Source organism: Mustela lutreola, chromosome 11 (assembly GCF_030435805.1).
Source record: "Mustela lutreola isolate mMusLut2 chromosome 11, mMusLut2.pri, whole genome shotgun sequence".
NCBI lineage: Eukaryota > Metazoa > Chordata > Mammalia > Carnivora > Mustelidae > Mustela > Mustela lutreola.
The window spans coordinates 49992382-50012182 of record NC_081300.1 but is presented as its reverse complement, the minus strand read 5'-3'; the positions used below and the strand labels follow the sequence as shown (position 1 = coordinate 50012182).

At 43.0% G+C, this 19801-nt stretch overlaps 1 protein-coding gene across 1 annotated transcript in view; it reads left to right on the top strand.

Moving 5' to 3' along the window:
* The window catches only part of COLEC12 (collectin subfamily member 12), a 194658-nt gene that overhangs the window by 3191 nt on the left and 171666 nt on the right, over positions 1 to 19801 (top strand). Inside the window, exon 2 of the mRNA XM_059139033.1 lies at positions 13936 to 13986. Within this exon, the coding sequence (XP_058995016.1) occupies positions 13936 to 13986 (51 nt within the window). The remainder of the gene's footprint in view (positions 1 to 13935; positions 13987 to 19801) is intronic.

Here is a 19801-nt window from a genome sequence, read left to right as displayed (position 1 = left end):
TTCATTTTGAAGGAATCTGATTCCTCCAAAGTTAGGTGTGTTAATATTAAATCACATTTCTAGTTCTTAAAGTTGGGAATATTGGTGAGTTTTAAAGCAGCAGCACTTGTTGCCTAAGAGATGGTCAAAAACAACGACCAGCACATGGGACCACAGAGGTCCAAACCACCATTCTAATTTAACACAGGGAGGAGGTTGGTGCCATCAAAACATAGTATTCAGCTGCTTATTTTTGTGTGCTTGTATATAAACATTTCTAAAATACTGTTGGCAATAATACTTTAAAAATGCTCTGGTAAGCAGTCTACTGCCGGTTGTTTTTCTGGACTCACAGACTCCTTGCCTTACCACTGTCTCTAAGATTTCTTGTCCTTAACTGGGATATGTAAACAATTGTGTAAGGGCTGACTGCACTGAAAGCATTATGTTTTATGAAAGGAACTGGAAACAAAATGAGGCCTTTTTCCCTTCACTGATTGGAACTGGGACTACCCTTCCTTTGGAAGGTGAATTTGCAATCTAATTATACTTTTGACTTTTCATTAGTTTGGGGATGCTTAACATTCTTAATCTGAGGCTTAATTATTGCTAAGTATAGATCTTTCCTGTGGTCTTCTCCTCAATTTCCCAAGACTGTGCCCTGCTTACCCTCCCCCCGCTCCTTAACCATGCAGCTCATCCACTGATAAGGTATGACTGGGAAAAGCTGGCAGATGATAGTTCTCAAGCTATAGCAAACCAGGTGCCTAATTTTCTGAATTAACACTTATTCTCATTAAAATAGTATTTTAAGACAGTTGATGCAGCTGTTGCCAAAGTAAGTTAAATGGCCCTCCAAGTTTTCAGATGGGAAAATAGACATTTAAATTTTGTGTTAGAAGAAAAGCATATTTTGCCTGGGGTGAACACAGCTTGTGAGTAGTCTCTCAGGGGGCAAATCTGACACATGTCTGCCCATGTTGGGAAGCAGAGGTGGAGTCCTGGGAGAGGAAGCCCAGAGCCGTGGCAGAGCACAGCCTTCCCGTTGGCGGTGTCTGTATCTGTGGTGCTTTTGGAAGTTCAGCTGGTGAATCAGAGTGGGAAGAATTGGACGGCCAGGTCGGGGGACAGCATTCTAGGCCTGAGAGATACACATCTACGAAGAGAGTCTACCCCCACCACGGGTCAGCTCTGCCAGGCTTATTCTGTCCTCTCCATCTTCTGCCATTCCAAAGGCCCAGGCTTACGGTCTCAGCTTCCAGAGTTCCTGTCTATGGCCCAGAACAGGGTCATGAGCTGGAAGATAAATGCCAGGGATGAGCTTGATCACAACCATGGTTTATGCTTACCAGCAACTTGTTAGGTGTGACTGATGGCCACCTACATGCCCACTTATTATTTTTCTCTCTAATAATAGCTAACATTTACTGAACACCCGCCAAGCCAAGTGTTCTTATTTTCTCCATTTTTCAGATGGGAAAACTTAGGCTTAAAGAGGTATAGTTTCTTGTAGGGGCATCCAGCAAGTCAGTGGCAAAACTGGTATTCCAGGCAGTTTTAACTGATTCAGGCAGTCTGACTCCAGAAGCCGCATGTTACTCCTCTTGCTTAGACTTCTTAGCCAAACCCTAACATTCCGCTCAATCAACACATCTTTGCTGAGTACCTACTGTGTGCTGCGTTCCAGTAGTTACTAAGTAGCAACACAGAGAAGGTCCTATCATCTGGACTCAGACATGTAATCATTTGGCGTCAAAGGTCTGAAGAAACTGATGTGCTCTTCAACCAGCCATGAGAGGATCCTCTTTAGACAGGAGCTCTGCAAAGATAAAGAAGATTCCAGGGTCGTTGTGGTGTGGAGAGTTTATCTTTAGGAGGTTTTGCTTATGACTGACTGACTGAATGTGAATGGCCCACTGAAGCCAGCAGCTCTGAAAACAGCCTCTACACCACAGTCCTGCTGACAGGTTTGCCAGGAGAAAATGGAACGTTGTCCGAAGTGCCATTTTCAAGAACAGACTTTAACCACCAGTAGGTGATCAGTTAAAAAAACCAATAAAAATAAAACAGTAGGAGTGGAGACAGTAATAAACATTTTGAGCAAGGGCTAGGGGAGGATAGATGTTTCTTCATAGAAAGTATTGCATTCTTTACTGCTGACAACACAGTTTCTGACCACACCAACAGAGCTTGAGGGAGGTAACTTTCAATCAAGCAGTGATTTGATTTCTGTGTCAGCGGGTGTTATTTGAAGAGCCCAAACCAATAGAGGACCTTGAAAGGGTCTTGCTGATTGCTTACGTAGGGGACCTTGGTAATTATATGGCAGTGAGAGCCAATGTAAACAGAAAGTAGTCCCAAATTTAAGATGCCAAAGAACTAATCCCTGAATTTATCATGCGTACTCAATCAGTACTCAGTAGAATATAAAGGAAATGTGTTTTTCCACATGGGAGGAATTTTTAAAATTAAGTAAATTTATTGGACTGGGATTTATTAAATATGACTCCTTTATGCTTCCTGAATGGTTTGGGATTACAAATCTGTATCACATGAGGTCGTAGTCACTAGCACGAGAGATTGGACATTTGACATTCTGCCTAACTTGTCTTTGGCTTTCGTGGAAGCAGTTACACTTCTTTGAGTCTTAGTCACTTCCTTAAGACCTAGAAATGTTAGGAAACTCACAGATACTTATATAACAACTTATCATTCACCGGCAAAATAGTCCTGTCTTATAATGCAAAATACATACTTTAAAATACAACATTTCATAGAATGTCATCATACATAGTGATCCCAGGAGTTGAACCTGAGAATTCTAATGTGGTGACAAGGAGTCTGGACTGTGAAACCGGAGAGCCTGGTGGCCATATGCAAATTACCTAACCTTCCCTGAGGGGCCTGGTTTCCTTATCTGTCAAAGGGGGAACAGTAATAGCATCTGCCCAATGCCATTTTTGTTAGTTTGTTTTTTGGAGGATTCAATAGGTTAGGATAGATCAGTTCTTTAGAATGGTGTCCAATAGGTAAGGAAAATTCAGGACATTTTAGTTTTTGTAATACTGTGTAATTGTAACCTGCTGCTTCCTCTAGGCAGTAATATAATTGCCAGTTCTGAACCATTTAAGTTAATCAAGTGATACAGTTTATACCATGAAGAACAGAGCTCAGTTTTGAAAGGAAAGTAATTTTCAAATTATGAATGTGTTAAAACTGACCTCAGGGATAGGAGGGAGCTGTGCTTTCTATAGGAACAGTGTTCATGTTTGTCCACCTCCAGCGGCTCTCTCTCGTGTTCTTGTCATCATTTTAATGTAATGTTAATAAAAAAAACCCACCCCCCACCCTCCCACACACAAACCAGTCCTACTGAAAATGCAGGGACCATATTTACAGTGAATTTGCAATTCTAGTGAAATCATATGATTTTTCTCATTTATGATAGTAGAAAATTGATTTAATATTTGTAAATACATTTGATTTGCTCATGAGCACTAATTTTCCTGGAGCACCTTTGTTCAGGTGCCTACTGATAATGACATAATATTTTAAAAATTTGTATCTCAAATGCAGTGCAGTTTTATCCAGTACCAATATGACATAAAAGAATCAAAACATAAAACAAATTTGTCTCTAAGGAACTATTAAGACGGGGCACCTGGGTGACTCAGTCATTAAGAGACTGTCTTTGGCTCAGGTCAGGATCCTAGGGTCCTGGGATTGAGCCCCACATTGGGCTCCCTGCTCAGCGGGAAGCCTTCTTCTCCCTCTCTCACTCCCCTTACCTGTGTTCCATCTCTTACTGTGTCTCTCTCTGTCAAATAAATAAAATCTTTATAAATATATTTATATTTCATATATATGTATAAAAAAAGGAACTATTAAGACAGGTATGTATATATTTTTTTAAACTGTATGAGATCATGTCTATTTCACTGCTAGTGTTGATTTCCCATTAAGCTGTCGTATTTGTATTTTTTTTACTTTTTTGGGCCACCAAATCCTAACTTTCACTTATTCTTTAATATATTTAAATGTATTCAAATATTCTTTATATTAAATATATACAATGTTTAGCATAATACTGAGACATATTCAATATTTAGTACCTATATAGCCTGTCCTCAAGGAGCTTGCAGTCTGGTGGGCAGTGTAAGGCTTATGCGTAAACAACTGTAATCTAAGGTAAGATGTGAAAAGTGCCCTAGCTGAGATTCCGATAAATGTTGCCAGAGGGCATGGGAGGAGAGGGCAACCTGCCTGCAGTCAGGGATATTTTCCTTTGGAGGGATAATGCAACTTGATTCATTATCTTGAATGAGAGTTCATATTTCAGATTGCATTATTCTAATTGTAATTGAAGAGGCAAATGGTGCATTGGGCCACTGCACAACCTTGCAGTATGACATCTCAGTATGGGAGATGAGAGAAAATTGAAGTTTTCTCAGACTTTGTCTCCTAAGCTTAATGTTGGTCTATCATTTGTAATTAATTACATTATATTGCTTTGGCATAATTGTTCGGATAACCTAAGTTATGGGATTTCTAACAAAACAGATGCGTCCTTTATGTTTGTCTGTCTGCCTGTATGTATGTATTTACTTATGTATTTACTGGGGGAGTTAGCCAAGACCAGTTATTTTTGCATGCCTCCAGAGAAATGGACAGCATTAGTTTTCCTTGACAAATGACCCGTGTATTTGAGGGCTTCCAGAGCCCTTACAAAATTTGAGGCAGTGATTAGTCTTCCTCCAGACTTTCTTATTATTCACCCTACCAATGTGACTGGATGAGGGGGTTCCCTCCTAAAAGAAAGGGAAGCATGTCCTTCTCCCTGTAGTTACCCACGATGGGTAGATGTGGGGATCAAGGTTTTGAGTATCATATTTGTTTCTTACTTTTTAAGTTGTTGAAGCTGGCTCCTGGGGGAAATCTGGTTTAGCTCCCACTACCAATTTAGTGGTAAAAGTAACAAAATACACACAACCACTTCAATTTTGTTGGACTGTAAAGAAGGAAAATGGTATTGTAGCTCTCTTTACCCTACAAGTAAGTATCTGCTGTTTTTACAAGCATCAGAATTATAAGTTGTGCCAGAAATTGGGGTCAGTTTGTGTCTATAATACTGACTAAAAGCAAAAAGCAAACAACAACAAAAAACACTTATACCACTGAACCAAAAAGTGATCCCATTGTGGAAAAACATAACATTTGAAAAGCAGCTGGGTAATTGAAATAAATCTTCTGTTATATTTGGAATAATCTAAAAGTATTTAAATGGCTACAAATTCCTTTTATCCATTTAGGGTAGGGTAGGGGAGAAGCCTGGAAGGCAGATCTAATTACCCCATCAAAATTATCCTGAACCTCTGTATTTTACTACACTGCATTGAGCTCTTGCAGAATACTTAACAAGTGGGGCCCAAAATTGCTAGTAGGGTAAAGCAAACTATACAAGGGGTCACATAAGGTTTTATATTTAGAAAGCTTTGAAGCCATGGCAGGTAGTACCAGTTTGGTTCTTAGGGTTAAATCAAGGTTAAAGAGTGTATGTCCTTGGGGTTATGGACATTGGGGAGGGTATGTGCTTTGGTGAGTGCTGTGAAGTGTGTAAACCTGGCGATTCACAGACCTGTACCCCTGGGGATAAAAATATATGTTTATAAAAAATAAAAAAATTTAAAAAAAAAGAGTGTATGTCTTCAGTTTTTGTAGCTCAAATTCATTAAGACACATTTTTTTTTTTTTTTTTTTTTTTTTATCAACTGGATACTTCAGTGCCAGTTAGCTATAGACCATATTGAACCCACCCTACATATTACCCTTGCTAACCAAAATTCCCTGCTGTTTACCTCCCCGGATGCTCCCTTCAGACGGCAACTTTGTGTCTTTTGAAACTCAATCACTGGGGCACCTGGGTGGCTCAGTAAGTTGGGCATCCGACTCTTGATTTCAGCTGGGGTCACGAGTTGAGCTGGAGTTCCAACTCAGGTCTTAGAATTCCAAAGCCCAAGCTTTACCAGTATATCACTCTAGCTTTAGGAGAAAAGTCTTCCCAAACACCACAGCAGTGTCCCAGGGGCTGTCCAAAATACTTAGTAAGCTAGGTGACACTCTGTGGAGGCCACAGTTTCCCAGACCACTAACTCCATGAAAGCTTCTCCATGCAGCACTGGCCAATGAAGGGTGACTGTAGTAGACTCAGGGGCATTTGGCCCCAGGAGTGCAAGGGCACTTTCTCTTCTCCTCACCACCCAGCAGTGCTACAGTAGGTATTGGTGGTAGGAACACATGGGAAGAGCTAGCAGGAATGCTCCCAGCAGAGCACGTTCACCAGTTGGTTTGGAAGCAGTTAAACATTTTACCCACACCCCAATGGGACTATGCCGTTTTGTTCTAACAGTGATGGGTTTATAAGAACTGGGACTGCACTGAGGTAGAAAGAACACAGAGTCACTGATGGCTGTGTAATCTGGACAGCATCACCGAACCCACCTTGGAAAGAACTCTGAACTCGGCCTGGCCTCTGTCCCCAGTCCTTCAGCCTGGCTCCTAAAAAAAGTCTGAACTCGTTCTGTTCAGTCTGGCCTTTGTCAGGACCTGCAGTGTGCCAGGGATTGATGGCTGCAAGTCCAGACTTTGTATTCTGTTGCTGCAGGTTGAACTCCTCACGCTGGCTCTTTGCAGCGGGGTGGTCTTGGGTCCTCTGCACCTTCTCTGGCCATCGGCGATTGTAGGACCCGAGCACTTTCATTGTTGTCTACCTGCCTTTTATCTTCCACCCACATTCCCTTGTTTTTTGTTTGCTTTTTTTTTTTTTTTTAAAATCATAGTCAGACATGTACATAGTTCGAGGAGTTGACTAATATTTATTATGAATGAGATTTGTTATGAAAAATGGCAGTTGCCGGCCCGGCCCACCTTCATTTCATCATTTTCCAGTCCCGAGAGGCAGCCTCTTCAGAACATTTTTAGCATTTTCTTTTGGCATTTACTTTTCTTGCGGTTATCTACTAATGCCTAACAAACCTTCCCCAAACCCTGCAGCTTAAAACAACTGTTGTTTATTTGTTCAAGATTCTACAATTTGGGCTGGCCTCTGCTTCCTGAGGGGTTGGCCAGGCTGGCCGGCCTCACCCCCACGGCTGGGCATCAGCAGGGGTGGCTGGAACGGCTTCCTTCCAGTCATCGGCTCTCATCCTCCAGAGATCTTCTCTTCTGGGGGAGCCCCCAGTCCTGCATGGTAGTCGGACTTTGCCCACCGTAGCTGCCTTCCAGGAGGGTGAAAACAGAAACTGAAGGGCATCTCAGGCTCGGTTCCTGAGGTCACCCATTGCCACTTCTGGCAAATTCCATCAGCCAAAGCAAGTTGTAGGGCCCTCCCAGATTCAAGAGAGTGGAAGTGGACTTGCACATGGAGGGATGAAAAGAATTACTGGTAGTCCTTTATGCAGACCTTCTGCCACAGAGCCTTTTCTTTAAGTCCCATGCTTATGGCACTCTTCCTCCTCCTCTTCCTCCTCCTCATTACTACCATTATTTTGAGTTTAGGCATTATATATTGACTTCCCTTTATATCTGATAAGGATTTAGTCCTTTCACTCTTCATCTCCACCCAACACCCTCATGGACGCCTTCTGTTGCTCTCCATCATCTCGATATAGTCACATCACCGTCTTGATTAAAGCAATATTTAGTGTTCACTGCTGACTCCTATTTCTTTCTTGCATAACTTCTCTTCTTCTAGAGTTATTTTGTTTGCTTAGCTTCCTAGATATATACATGTCATCATCCATCCCGAATCTCTTCCAGTTTCCCGGATCTCTACGCAGGTGTTCACCTGTAGTAGATGTTCTCTCATTTCCATCTTTTTGAAGAAATCTTCCTTGGAGCCTTCTGACTTCCTCAGGGTTAGGGTTAGGTTAGGGTGTATAGTGTGCATGTATACGGGGGACACACACACACACACACACACACACACGTCTTTCTGGCTTTGTTCCTTATTTTAGTGGAATGCATTCTCCAATAATGTCTTGAGGAAAGTATGCATGAGAGGTACGTTTTAGAGGGATCTGTGGGTTTGAAGAAATCTTTATATTACCTATTTATTCATTTGAGAGATTTCTATGTAGGAAATAATTTAGCCTTAGAATTTTGAGGGCATTGATCTATTTTCTTTTAGCTTTGTTGTTGAGAAGTGAGGTAACTTTTTACATTTTTTCTTTTTTTTTTCCTTTAGGTAACCCCCCCCCCCCCTTTTCCCCTGTCTGGAAGCTTTCAGGATTTTCTTTTTGTCCTCGATGTTCTGAAATGTTGTAGTGATGTGCTTTGGAACAGATCTCTTTCCTTTGTGCTGGGAAGTAATAGGCCCTTTCTCTCTAAAGACTCCTATCCTTCAGTACTGAAAATTGCTGTTAAGTTCTCCTTCTGATGGTTCTCTACCATCAAAGAAATATTCTTTTACCCAAAACACCTGTTACTTGAATATTGGACCCACTGAATGGATTCTCTAAACAATTATTTTTGGTCTTTGCTCCTTTTTTTTTTTTTTTAAAGATTTTATTTATTCATTTGACAGACAGAGATCACAAGTAGGCAGAGAAGCAGGCAGAGAGAGGAGGAAGCATGACCCTGGGATCATGACCGGAGCTGAAGGCAGAGGCTTTCACCCACTGAGCCACCCAGGCGCCGCATCTTTGCTCTTTTCCATTTACTTGCTTTTTTCTTCCTACTCTCAGAATATGTCAACCCTATTTCCCAGTTTTTCTATTAGGTTTTTATTTTTGTGATCATACTTTTAATTTCCCAGAGCTTTTTCTTTTTCTCTGTGGTTCTTTCTTTGTTATAGCATCCTGTTCTAATTTTATGGATATGTTATCTTCTCTCACCTCTCTAAGGATTTTAATGGTAGAATATTTTTCTTGAAAATTTTATCATGTCACCTGTATTTCCTCCAGATTTCTTTATCTGATTTCTTTATTTTCCTCTTTGTCTTTTCATGTTAGAGGCTGTGTCAGATGTGTGATGTCTTCTCATCTGTGGGAGCAGGTTATTATAAGGGTTAATTAGAACCTCTCTGTTTCTGTGGGATTTGTGAACTATGACTGTCACTCTAAGCTGAACTGGCTGGGCTGTTCCACCGGGGACCTCCCAGAATCAGAAACATTCGTTTGTTTTCCTCTTAACTGGTCAGATTTCCCAGGAAGAACCTTCCCGTCTTTGGCCTGAAGGGTCCACACTGGCTGACTGAGTGGGAGAGGAGGACCGTGTGTCTGGACATTCAGTGTGTAAACTTTCACCTTTCCCCCGATTCCACAACAGTCCCCTCATCTCAGCTGTTCCTGGTGTCCTCGAGACAAGTGACCTTTTGTTTTTAACTTCTCTGAATAACAAACCTTAGACCTTCTACTGTAGTCAGGGAGGGCCAGTTACCTCGCTTGGCAGGGGGACTTGGGAAGTCCAGCTGCTTTTTTTTTTTTTTTCCCCTGCATACCACACAAACTGTTTAAACTGTGTAAGTCAGTGGGGTTGTTTTGCTTTGTTTTAGTTTGGTATATTCACAGGCTTTGAAACTATCATTACAATAAATTTTAGAATATTTCTGTCACCCCCAAAAGAAATCCCATAGCCATTAGCATTCACTCCCCATTTTCACCCTAAAACATCCAGCCCTGGGCAGCCTTTGAGCTGCTTTCCAACTCCATGAATTTGTCTCGTGTAGACATTTCATTTCATAGAAATGGAGTTGTACACTATGCAGTCTGTCATGACTGGCTTCTTCCACTTTGCATGATGTTTTCAAGGCCATCCACGTTGTGGTGTGTGTCAGTGTTTCCTTCCTTTTTATAGCTCAGTCATACTCCATTGTATGTCTCTATGCTAATTTATCCCTTCATCGTTTCGTGGACATTCAGGTTGTTTCCACTTTTCTCTGTTAGGACTAATAACCGCTACGGACGTTTGTGTGCAAGGTTTTGTGTAGACATTGTCATGTCTCTTGGGTTGTCGTGTCTCTTGGGTGTATGCCTAGAGCAGAATGGCTGCATCGTACAGTGTCTCTTTGCTTCACCTTTTGAAGAACAGTCGGACCGTGTTCCAAAGTGACCGCACCATTTCACATTGTCACCATAGCGTAGGAGGTTTCTGATTTCTGTACATCCTTGCCACCATCTGTTATCTTTCTGGTTATAGTCAGCTGCTTCTTTCATATATGTTCATCGCATCCTCCTATTTTAGCCTTGCCTTGATTCTCCTTCAAGAGTGACCTGTGCTCCAGATTCCTTAGCCTTTTCAGGATTCTGTGGTGGAAAGCATTGCATCTTAGCTTTGCTGCTGCTAGCACAGGGGTCGGTTTCTTGGGTCTGTGAGGTCAGTGACTATCATGGTCAGTGACTATCTGGGTCTTAGTCTTGGTCTGTCTACTCATAAGTTGTGAGACCTGGAGTCAAGTTATATACCTGCCTCGAGGCTCAGTTTTCGCATCTGTAAAACAGAAGCATCGTGAAGGGGAAGTACCTGATATATAGGAGGTATTAACTAATTATTAGTTCTCTTATTTTCCACAAACATGGTAGATATTCAAAAAGAGAAAGATTTAAGCTCTTTCCTTCAGGAATTCATTAGCTGGTAGTAGAGATAGACACAAGTATAACTGTAATCTACTTACTTCTCAACAACTACTGGGTATCTGTAACATGCTACAAATGCACTAGCTGCTGAGGGTACAACATGGCAAGTTTCCTGTTTTCTGTGTGGTGGCATGAAAACCAGAACTGGAATATGGGGCAGATGAAGGAAAGTACTGTCAGATGGATGCAAAGGGAGTGTATGGGAAGAAGAGGTAAATTCTAACTGTAGGGCATCACATACTCAGTCCTCAAACCGACTGAATGTCTTCACTTAACTCACTGAGATTTTCACATCCACAGGCTCTCCATCCTGTAAAGACAGTCTGGGATGCACTTATCTTGGGCCTCTAGGGTGTGAGGAAAGGTTTTGAGAACAGAATAAAACACTGCATACCATGTCAGCCTTATCTGTCATCCTCAAACCATCTGTCTGCCACTGTGGGCCCCATTGTAGTGTTCTGCCCTCTAAAATGTTCCGTAGTTAGGAACACTTGACCTCTCATCTTCTCTCCTGGGGCTTGTGTAGCTTGATGTGGGTTGCCCACACAGCCACAGAGCCATCGGCTCTGGCCTCTTTCTCTTTCTCTGGCTCCGTCACCAGCATGAATGGTTTGTTTGTTGGCTGCACAGCTGGGAAAATGTGGCCGTGGGCTCTGGGGGCCCTAATGAACTGTGGGTAAGTATTACCTGACCGACTGCACCCAGGCTTTAAGGATATGAGAAAAGGATTCTAAGATCAGCTGTTGAAAACATGGAGTGAAACAAAATTAAACAAGTTTTTTTCCTCTTTCTATTAGCACTTCTCAGATCTCTAATAGTTTAAAAACCACGATGAATTGCCAAGAAAGGGGTATAGTATGCCGTGTTTCCCAAATTCTCTCTGTCCCTCCAAAGGGAAAACATTAAGAAGACTCACTTAAGATGCTTCTCTGTGAGAACTTCCCTGATCATCCAAGTGAGATGTGATCTGTGGTACTTGACGTATACCCCTCAGAGTTCATGATTTTCTAGTTGTAGAGTTGGTTGAGACAAAACTTTATATTCTTTTAGTAGCTGCTGTAAGAATTCCTGATCCCCTTTTGGGATGAGGCTTAAGACAAGAACCAGGAGATCCTTGAGTCTTATTAGGGGTCACCTGGAAGGACTTTGTTTTCTTGAACCCCTGAATGAGTTTGAGTATGTTAATTTGGAGACAGAGCTGAATTGCTTTAATAACAAAAATATGAGACATTTGAAGTTCCCAGGGAAATTTCAGGAAGGAGACAGGAGTCAGTCAGACTAAATGCTGCATGGGAAAAAGATCAGAGAGGAAAAAGAAAACAAACAAACAAACTAATGGTAGGCCTGCCGAAAAGAAGCTTTGGCGGGGGGAGAACAGAAATGTCTAATGGGAAATTTTAAGCTATTTGCTGTGAGGGGTACAGCATAAATCACTCTTTTGTTTCCACTGTGACATCCTCAGTGATGCCTCCTTTGCAACATCTGTGTGTGAGTAGATCCTTCTGCAGATGGGACAGGATGGAGGGGAGGCTGGAGCTGGCAGGGGAGGCTGAAGTCTGGGTGGTACCATTCCCTGTGCTCCTGTCTTATCCACTCCACTAGGATCCAAGCATGTTGTTTATTGAATGAGTGAATAATAAATGCATGGATTTCTAAGCAGAAGCAGCAGATAAGGGTTTCTCATTAATTGAGACTAGACCAAGCTACTCAGTCATTAATATGATGGGATTACTTAGTAAAGCTGGCCCAGAGGAGCTTAACGTGTATTTGTAGAAATAACCAGTCACTGAGTGACTGAGAAAGGTGCTGTTCTCTGGGTGGCAAGCATGTTCTAACATGTAGAAAGAACTAAAGCATTAATCTTTGACATAAGGAGACTGCTTTAATTATGAAGACCTGGCCTTTTAGATTCCTAGCAAGATCTCTTCCCTGTTCTCCGAGTAAGGAAACGATGATAAAATACAGAGCTATCACACTTCTCCTGTCTCTGCTGGAAGCAGTTGCTCTCTCCCTTGGGTTTTCAGAGCACCTCATTACACAGTAGTGCCCCAAGGCCCACTGCATTGCGTTGTCGATGTCCTACGTCTTGGGTTTTCTCATGACATTTGAAGGTTCAGATAGATCCATGTCCTGCATCCCATTTGGGGTCTGAAAAAGAGGATCACAGAGGCTTTATTTTCCCCCCTTGAAAGCCTGTCAGCTTCTTGAGGGAAGGGACCAGGTTTCACTCATTTCTGAAGCCCCTCTGCTTGATGGTCTCTGGTCCAAATAAGTGCTTTTGAACTGAACCGCTTGCAGGGGGAGAGCTGAGTGCTGGCGTGTCATGGTGACCGGCTCAAGAGAAGTTGATTTGGGTTTCCTGGAAAGTCCTCACCTTGACACCTTTACTTGTTGTCAGAAGTTGCCTGAGAAATCACCAGACCCACCCTTGGAAGAACTGTGAATTGGGTTCCTTATCATTTTGATAAGGAATCACATTGCCTTTGTCTTGGTGGGGGTTGGGGGGGTGGTGGTCGATTCCGACCTTTTGGTAGAAAGCTTTGCTGACCTATTACTTTTGTTTCCAGAGGGGCCTTCATTTAGGAATTCCCAGAACAAGGTTGTGTTTTGAAATGTATTTACTGGGAAACCATCTGTAGGTCCCAGTTATCCAATGGCAAGGAAGTGGGGAAAGATTCCATTGTCACTGCAGAAGCCATGCTGGGCTCCTGAGATGCCACATTTAGACGTGACCCCGGATCCTGGCATCTGAGAGGGAGGGCTTTAGGCTCACTCAGTTCTGTGACGATAATGTAACCCTTTGGACAGCTGGTTATCCAGTCATCGTTCGACAAAGTTTATTTCGCCCCTGCTTTGTGGCAGGCATGGGGGATTTGTTCATGAAACAAAACAAAAAAGGTGTGTGCTCACAGAATGCATGATAACACCACAGACACACACACACACACACACACACACACACACACACACACACAACATACACACTCAAGGATAGTATCAGAGAATAATATTAAAACAGGGTGGTATGACAGGGATGGCCAGATTGTGGTCCAGAAAGGCATCCCAGAGATGTCACACTTCAGCCAAGACCTGAATTAGAAGGAGTCTCTTCAAAACAGGAGGAAGAGCATTCCAGCCAGAGGGAACAGCCAGTGCGGGGACCCTGTGGTCTTTCTCAGAAAGCATGGCATGCTCTAGGAGCCGAAGGACAAGTGTGAGGCGAGGGGAAGGTAGAGAGGATGGAGATCGAAGCCGTGGGATCCCTCACCCACCGCGTGCTTCTCTGCCTTCCCAGGGTTAACCCGTGTCTTTTTTTCTCCCACAGACGACTTTGCAGAAGAGGAGGAGGTGCAGTCCTTCGGTTACAAGAGGTTTGGTGAGTTCTAGCAAAGCTCTTTTCCTTCTCCATGCCTGATCTGGGTTGTGGTAACAGGCACGTGAATATGTGTAGTTCTGAGGTCCAGTTTTGGTTGGAAATGGAGTTTCTGTGTAACAGAGGATGATTTCTCGTAACCCTGATGGTAATGGAACAGGAGCTGTGCCCAGGCGTGGAAAGCAACGGGATGCTCTTGGGGTTCTCTGAATACAAACCGGATGGTTTAATATGCGGAACAATGGGCAAGATAACTCTGTGACAGGACAGAAGCAAAAATACACAACATTTCTCTGTTTTGATATTTGGAAAACATTTTTGCCCTCTTTTCTCGTCTCATGTCCATAACTTAGCGGATAAGTGAACTTAGCGGATAAGTGAGAGGAAGACTTTCTCCAGGAAACCAGGCAGACAGAGGTGCCTTGTGATAGCCTGGAAAGTGGCCCCCAGAGAGATGTATGTCCGGATCTCTGGAATTCGATGGCAAAAGGTGCTTTGCTGATGGGATTAAATTGAAGACCTTGAGATGGAGAGATTGTCCTGGGCTACCTGGTTGGGCTCTGAGCTCCATGGGAGTGTGCTCGTAAGAGGGAGGGAGAGGGATGTTAAATGACTGAGGAGAAGGTGGAGGGCAGGTGGGAGCACATCACTCTGACGGTGGGGAAGGGGCCACAGGCCAAGGACTACAGGTGGTCACTAGAAGCCAAAAAAGGCAAAGAAATGGATTTTCTGGTCCGAGCCTCGGGAGGGAGCACAGCCCTGCCAACATCTTGATTTCAGCTGACTGGAGTCGATTTCAGACTTCTGGCCCCTCAAACTGTGAGAGGAGAGCTTTGTGTTGTTTTAGGCCACTATTACGGCGGCCGGAGGGAACTGAAACACGGTCCTCCGTCTCTGAGGCTGCTGCACACTGTGCGAGTCTCTCTCCTACCGCGCGTCTCATGCTCTGCACTCTGGGTTTGGGCTGCCAGTGAACACGGCAGGTTCCAGAGACAGCTCGAGGGAACTGGGCTTGTTCCATCCGGCTTGTTCCTGTGCCTTGGCAAACGGAAAAGAAGAAGGATGGAGGAGAAAAGAATGAGTGAGTGTGTGTGTGTGTGTGTGTGTGTGTGAGAGAGAGAGAGAGAGAGAGAGAATGTAAAAGAGAATGAATCTACTTCCTGTTGTTTAAAACAAAACAAAACAAAAAAAACAACTCCTGGCTGGACTTTGATTTAAGTTAATAGTCCCCAGCTGCTTGGCTCCCTCATTGCTTTAGCATTCTTCCTTCTGGATATACTTCTGCATCTCTTTCTGTGCAGAAGTAGGGCTTTACAGTGGGAATGCAGTGGCATCAAGCCGACAGCTCCTCCATTCATGCGCTGGCAGAGATGCTCAGCACTTTCTCGCCACTGTCCTTTATCTGCACGTTACCTGTTTCGGGATGATGCCCTGTGTTGCCCTGCTAGGGTGGGCTCACTCAACATGATAGCAGGAGCCAACATGAACCCGGGAATTAAAAAGGGAAAGAAAGACAGAACAGACCAAAATGCAAAGGTAGAAATAGGGGCGCCTGGGTGGCTCAGTCCGTTAAGCGTCTGCCTTGGGCTCAGGTCATGATCCCAGGGTCCTGGGATCAAGTCCTGCATGAGGCTCCTTGCTCAGCGGGGAGCCTGCTTCTCCCCCTGCCCGCTGCTCTCCCTGCTTTGTGCTCTCATGCTCTCTCTCTAGCAAATAAATAAATGTTAAAAAAAAAAAGGTGGAAATAAAGAGGGAAATCAAACTTGTCAAAGAAGGCAAAATCAATATTGACATGCCTATTTTGGAAATCAGTAGATTGCAGATATTTATTTGGACATTAGTTGAAATATGAAGAACCATGAGGGAAAGTTTCTTTAAGAAGAGTGACCGGGGGGGCTCCTGGGTGGCTCAGTGTGTTAAAGCCTCTGCCTTTGGCTCTGTTGTGATCCCAGGGTCCTGGGATGGAGCCCCACATCCGGCTTCTGCTCAGCAGGGAGCCTGCTTCTTCCTCTCTCTCTGCCTGCCTCTCTGCCTACTTGTGATGTCTGTCTGTCAAATAAATAAATAAAATCTTCAAAAACAAAAAGTGACCGGGTGGCTGGGTGGATCAGGCGGTCAGGCATCTGCCTTCAGCTCCAGTCATGATCTCCAGGCCCTGGGATCAAGCCCCATGTTGGGCTCCCAACCTGCTGGGAAGTCTGCTTCTCTCTTTCCCTCTCCCCATGCTTGTGTGCTCTGTCTTTGTCTGTCTCTCAAATGAATTAATAAAAATCTTAAAAAAAAAAAAAGAGTGACCTTGAGAGTAATTTTATTTAAAATTTCATGACCCCGTGACTAGCTACATGGGTGGGGATTTGGTGAAAAAATACACACAAATAATAGTTGCTGGAAGATTTATTATTATTAATTTATTTAATTATGTGTGGAAATCATAAACCGATGACTTAGAAGACACACGATAACAACTTACCAGTCCTGGAGACCGTGAGCAGAGAGGCAGGGAGAGAGAGAGAGCAGGTGGTGCGAGTGGATGATGAGGGTGAAATTAATGTGGGGCATCTTGGAAAGGGTTATGAGAGAGGTGTCCCAGCATTGAGAGTTCTTGGGGTGAGTCTTTAGTCAAAGTGATGGATATCCAGCCGAGGGGTAGAGTAGAATTTTGAAGATGGAAGAGCCTTTGAGGTTATTTAAAGCAGCCTTTCATTTTATAGATAAGCAAGGTGAGGCCCAGATAGACTCAGTCCTTGCTCAGCTGGACGCTGGGTTTTCTACCCCTCAGGCAAGCTAGTCTTGGGGAAGGTCCCACAATGGGGCTGAGGTGATTTCTCAACTCCCATATCCTAGAAGGGTCCCTGCAGTTCTAGAACCCTAAAGTGGACTGCGGCCCCACCATGGAGCCTCATCATTTTTGCAAGCTCCAGGACTCTGGTTCTGATTTTATTGAAGGTAAATGAGTTTTCAGTCATAAGAACTAGTCAAAGCTGGTCACTGAATGCTGCAGAACCCAGGAAGTCATTCCTCCAGATATGGTTCAACTTTAACCATTACAGGAAGACAGAGTCGAGGTAAGGTGGTGTGTAGGTGGGAGGAATCCAGAGACCCCACAGCCCTGTAGGACCAGCCCCTACTTACTCTCATGACTTGAAACCCATCACTTACACGCTGTAGGCCTCAGATGCTGCATCTGTGCCGTGGGCAGAGTGACCCCTGATGGGATGTAAGTCTACCTCACAGGCCTGTGGTGAGACTGAGAGAGATACCAGGCGGACCAGTGCTTTGAAAGTACAGCACTACAGAAGCAAAGGTGCTGTTATCCCGCTTCTGAGATGAGGGGCTTTTGTCACTCTCTGGACATTTTGCTACAACCACTGCCAAATATCAAAGCGTGTCAGGTCTGAAACCTCATTCCTGAAGAGATGCAAAGGTAGGACTTACTTTTCAATGTGGTAATACCGACTTTTACTGTTGGTGAAGTAGACTAGGGTAACATACAGGGTTTAGTTATTGTCTAATTTTAGGTATGTCTTGTTTATGATCTGCATAACTGAAATTAGACTACTGGTGAACCAGGGGTTCGTTATTCACAGGGCAAAGGGACTGCTCACTATTCTAGCAAATTGTTACTTGGTGGCTTGTTTCCAAAGGTATTTGATTTTTTGTTTTTTTGTTTTTTAATTTTTCAGTGTTCCAAGATTCATTGTTTACGCACCATATCCAGTGCTCCATGCAATCTGTGCCCTCCTTAATAGCCACCCCCAGGCTCACCCATCCCCAGCACCTCTCCCTTCCAAAACCCACAGTTTGTTGTAAATTGTTATTCAGAAGCATTTGCTACATGAAGTTGGGATTATTTGTGTAATAATACTGTGCTTTTGCAAATTTGGAACAAAATTACAGTAAAGAGCAGAATGGGTGATCTTAACCTGGAATCAGGTGTGGCATGGTATTATTTTAGGACAGTCATCCCTTATTTATTTGGGAAATTATTACTGCATTTCAGTCAGAATGATGAATTTTTTCATTATAATAATGACTGTTTCTATAATATATAATAATTATATAATAATATAATAATGACTATATAAACTATATATAAGTATATATAAATATATACTGTTTATATATATATAATATATATATAGTAATGTAAAAATGACTGTTTTTCTTCAGTCTGTTTATATGTCATGCTTGTAAGCCCCTTTCCCTGAATTTCAGATATGTGTCTGCGGGGGGAGACAGACTTAAATCTGATGGGTTTGCGACTTATTTGCTTCTCTGACAGAAACTTCACTGAGGGGAAACTCTGAAAGGTTAATGAAGGCAGCATCTTCAAGCTTTAATCAGGCTCTCAGGGCCAGCATTTCTCAGTCTCAGTATGCAGAGCTAATTAATTTGGGATGTAACTATAGTTACGATTTGCAGAGTTCATTCTCTGGAACACAAGGCACTGTATATTAATTTGTACCTTATATAGATAGAATACAATATATAGTACAGTGATATTTTTCTACATATTCCTCAGTTACTCTTTTCTTTGCAAGTGTCACATATGGCTCTGGTATCTTTGTTATTATAGTGAGCAGAAAAGGAAGGAGAATTAATTCATATTATAAGGGGTAAATATAAATTTATAAAGTTTAGAATTTATGGTAGGTTGATCCAAGAATGTCTTCTAAAACCTTCTGATTAGTCATATGGTTAACACAAATGCATTCAAGTTTTGTTTTCTTAAATTCTTCTTCATTAAGATGATACAGAGTAGAAGCAACAAAGAATGTCATTTCCTTTCCAAGGGATAAGTGCATCAGAATTCCATAGGAGAAGGGAAGAAGTGTGGGAAGAGGAATGAGCCCCAGAACATGTGTAGAAATGATCATCGCAAATCCAGCTCACATTTGTATATCACATTTATCTTTCCAAAGGACAAACATATTTTTCTTTCGCAACAACTCCATGAGGCCAACAGGCCAGGTGTTATCTTTCCTGTTTGTTGGCTGCTTTTTATCTTTCCTGGAGGCAGTGGGGGGCAGTGGTTAAGTGTATGGGCACTAGAACTAGGTGTATGGCTTTGGATCTGAGTTCCCAGACTCCCCAACTGTGTGACCTCAGGTGCATTATTGTGAAATCTGCTTCCTCATTTGTAAAGTTTGGGTCATAATAGGCCAGCTCCATGAAGCTGTGGAATTAAATGGGATGCTGAGTTCATTAGCACAGTGCCTTGCACACTAGGAACATCCCGTAAGTGTTGACCATTATTCTAAAAGTTCCTTCTTGGGGCTTCTGGTCCTGCTGCTTGAACGTAGAGCCTAGGATTTAGTAGACACCTGGAACCTTCTGATATCCAGCAGCCTCATGAATTCTTGTTCTGTCATACCTCTTGCTGTACTGCTAAATACTACCGAGAGGCGAGAAGACCTAGCGACAGAAGCTCTGTGCCCCAGCTTCCCGGTGAGTGGTGTGGGTGTCTAATAGTAAGCACCATGCTGGATGTTTTGGGCCCCTCCCTCTAGAGCCTGCTTTTCCTTCTTTCTGTGCTGGGGCAAAAGAGCACCTAGACCTACTTTGTTTCCTTGGTTGCGTTGGGTTGTCTTGAGTTATCTTTGGAATCTGATCTGGTGTAATAATAAGATGTCCAAAGCTGGAATGGTAGAGGAGCAAGAAATCCATGTCTCCACCTGTGAAAATCATGGGTAGATTTAAGGGTTGCAAGTGACCAACTGGGGAGCAGCTGGAAACGTCCATTGTTTGGATTTGACAAAACTGTGACACTTTCTTGGGGCTCCGTAGCTGGGAGTATTAATAGTGACGAGATAAAAGG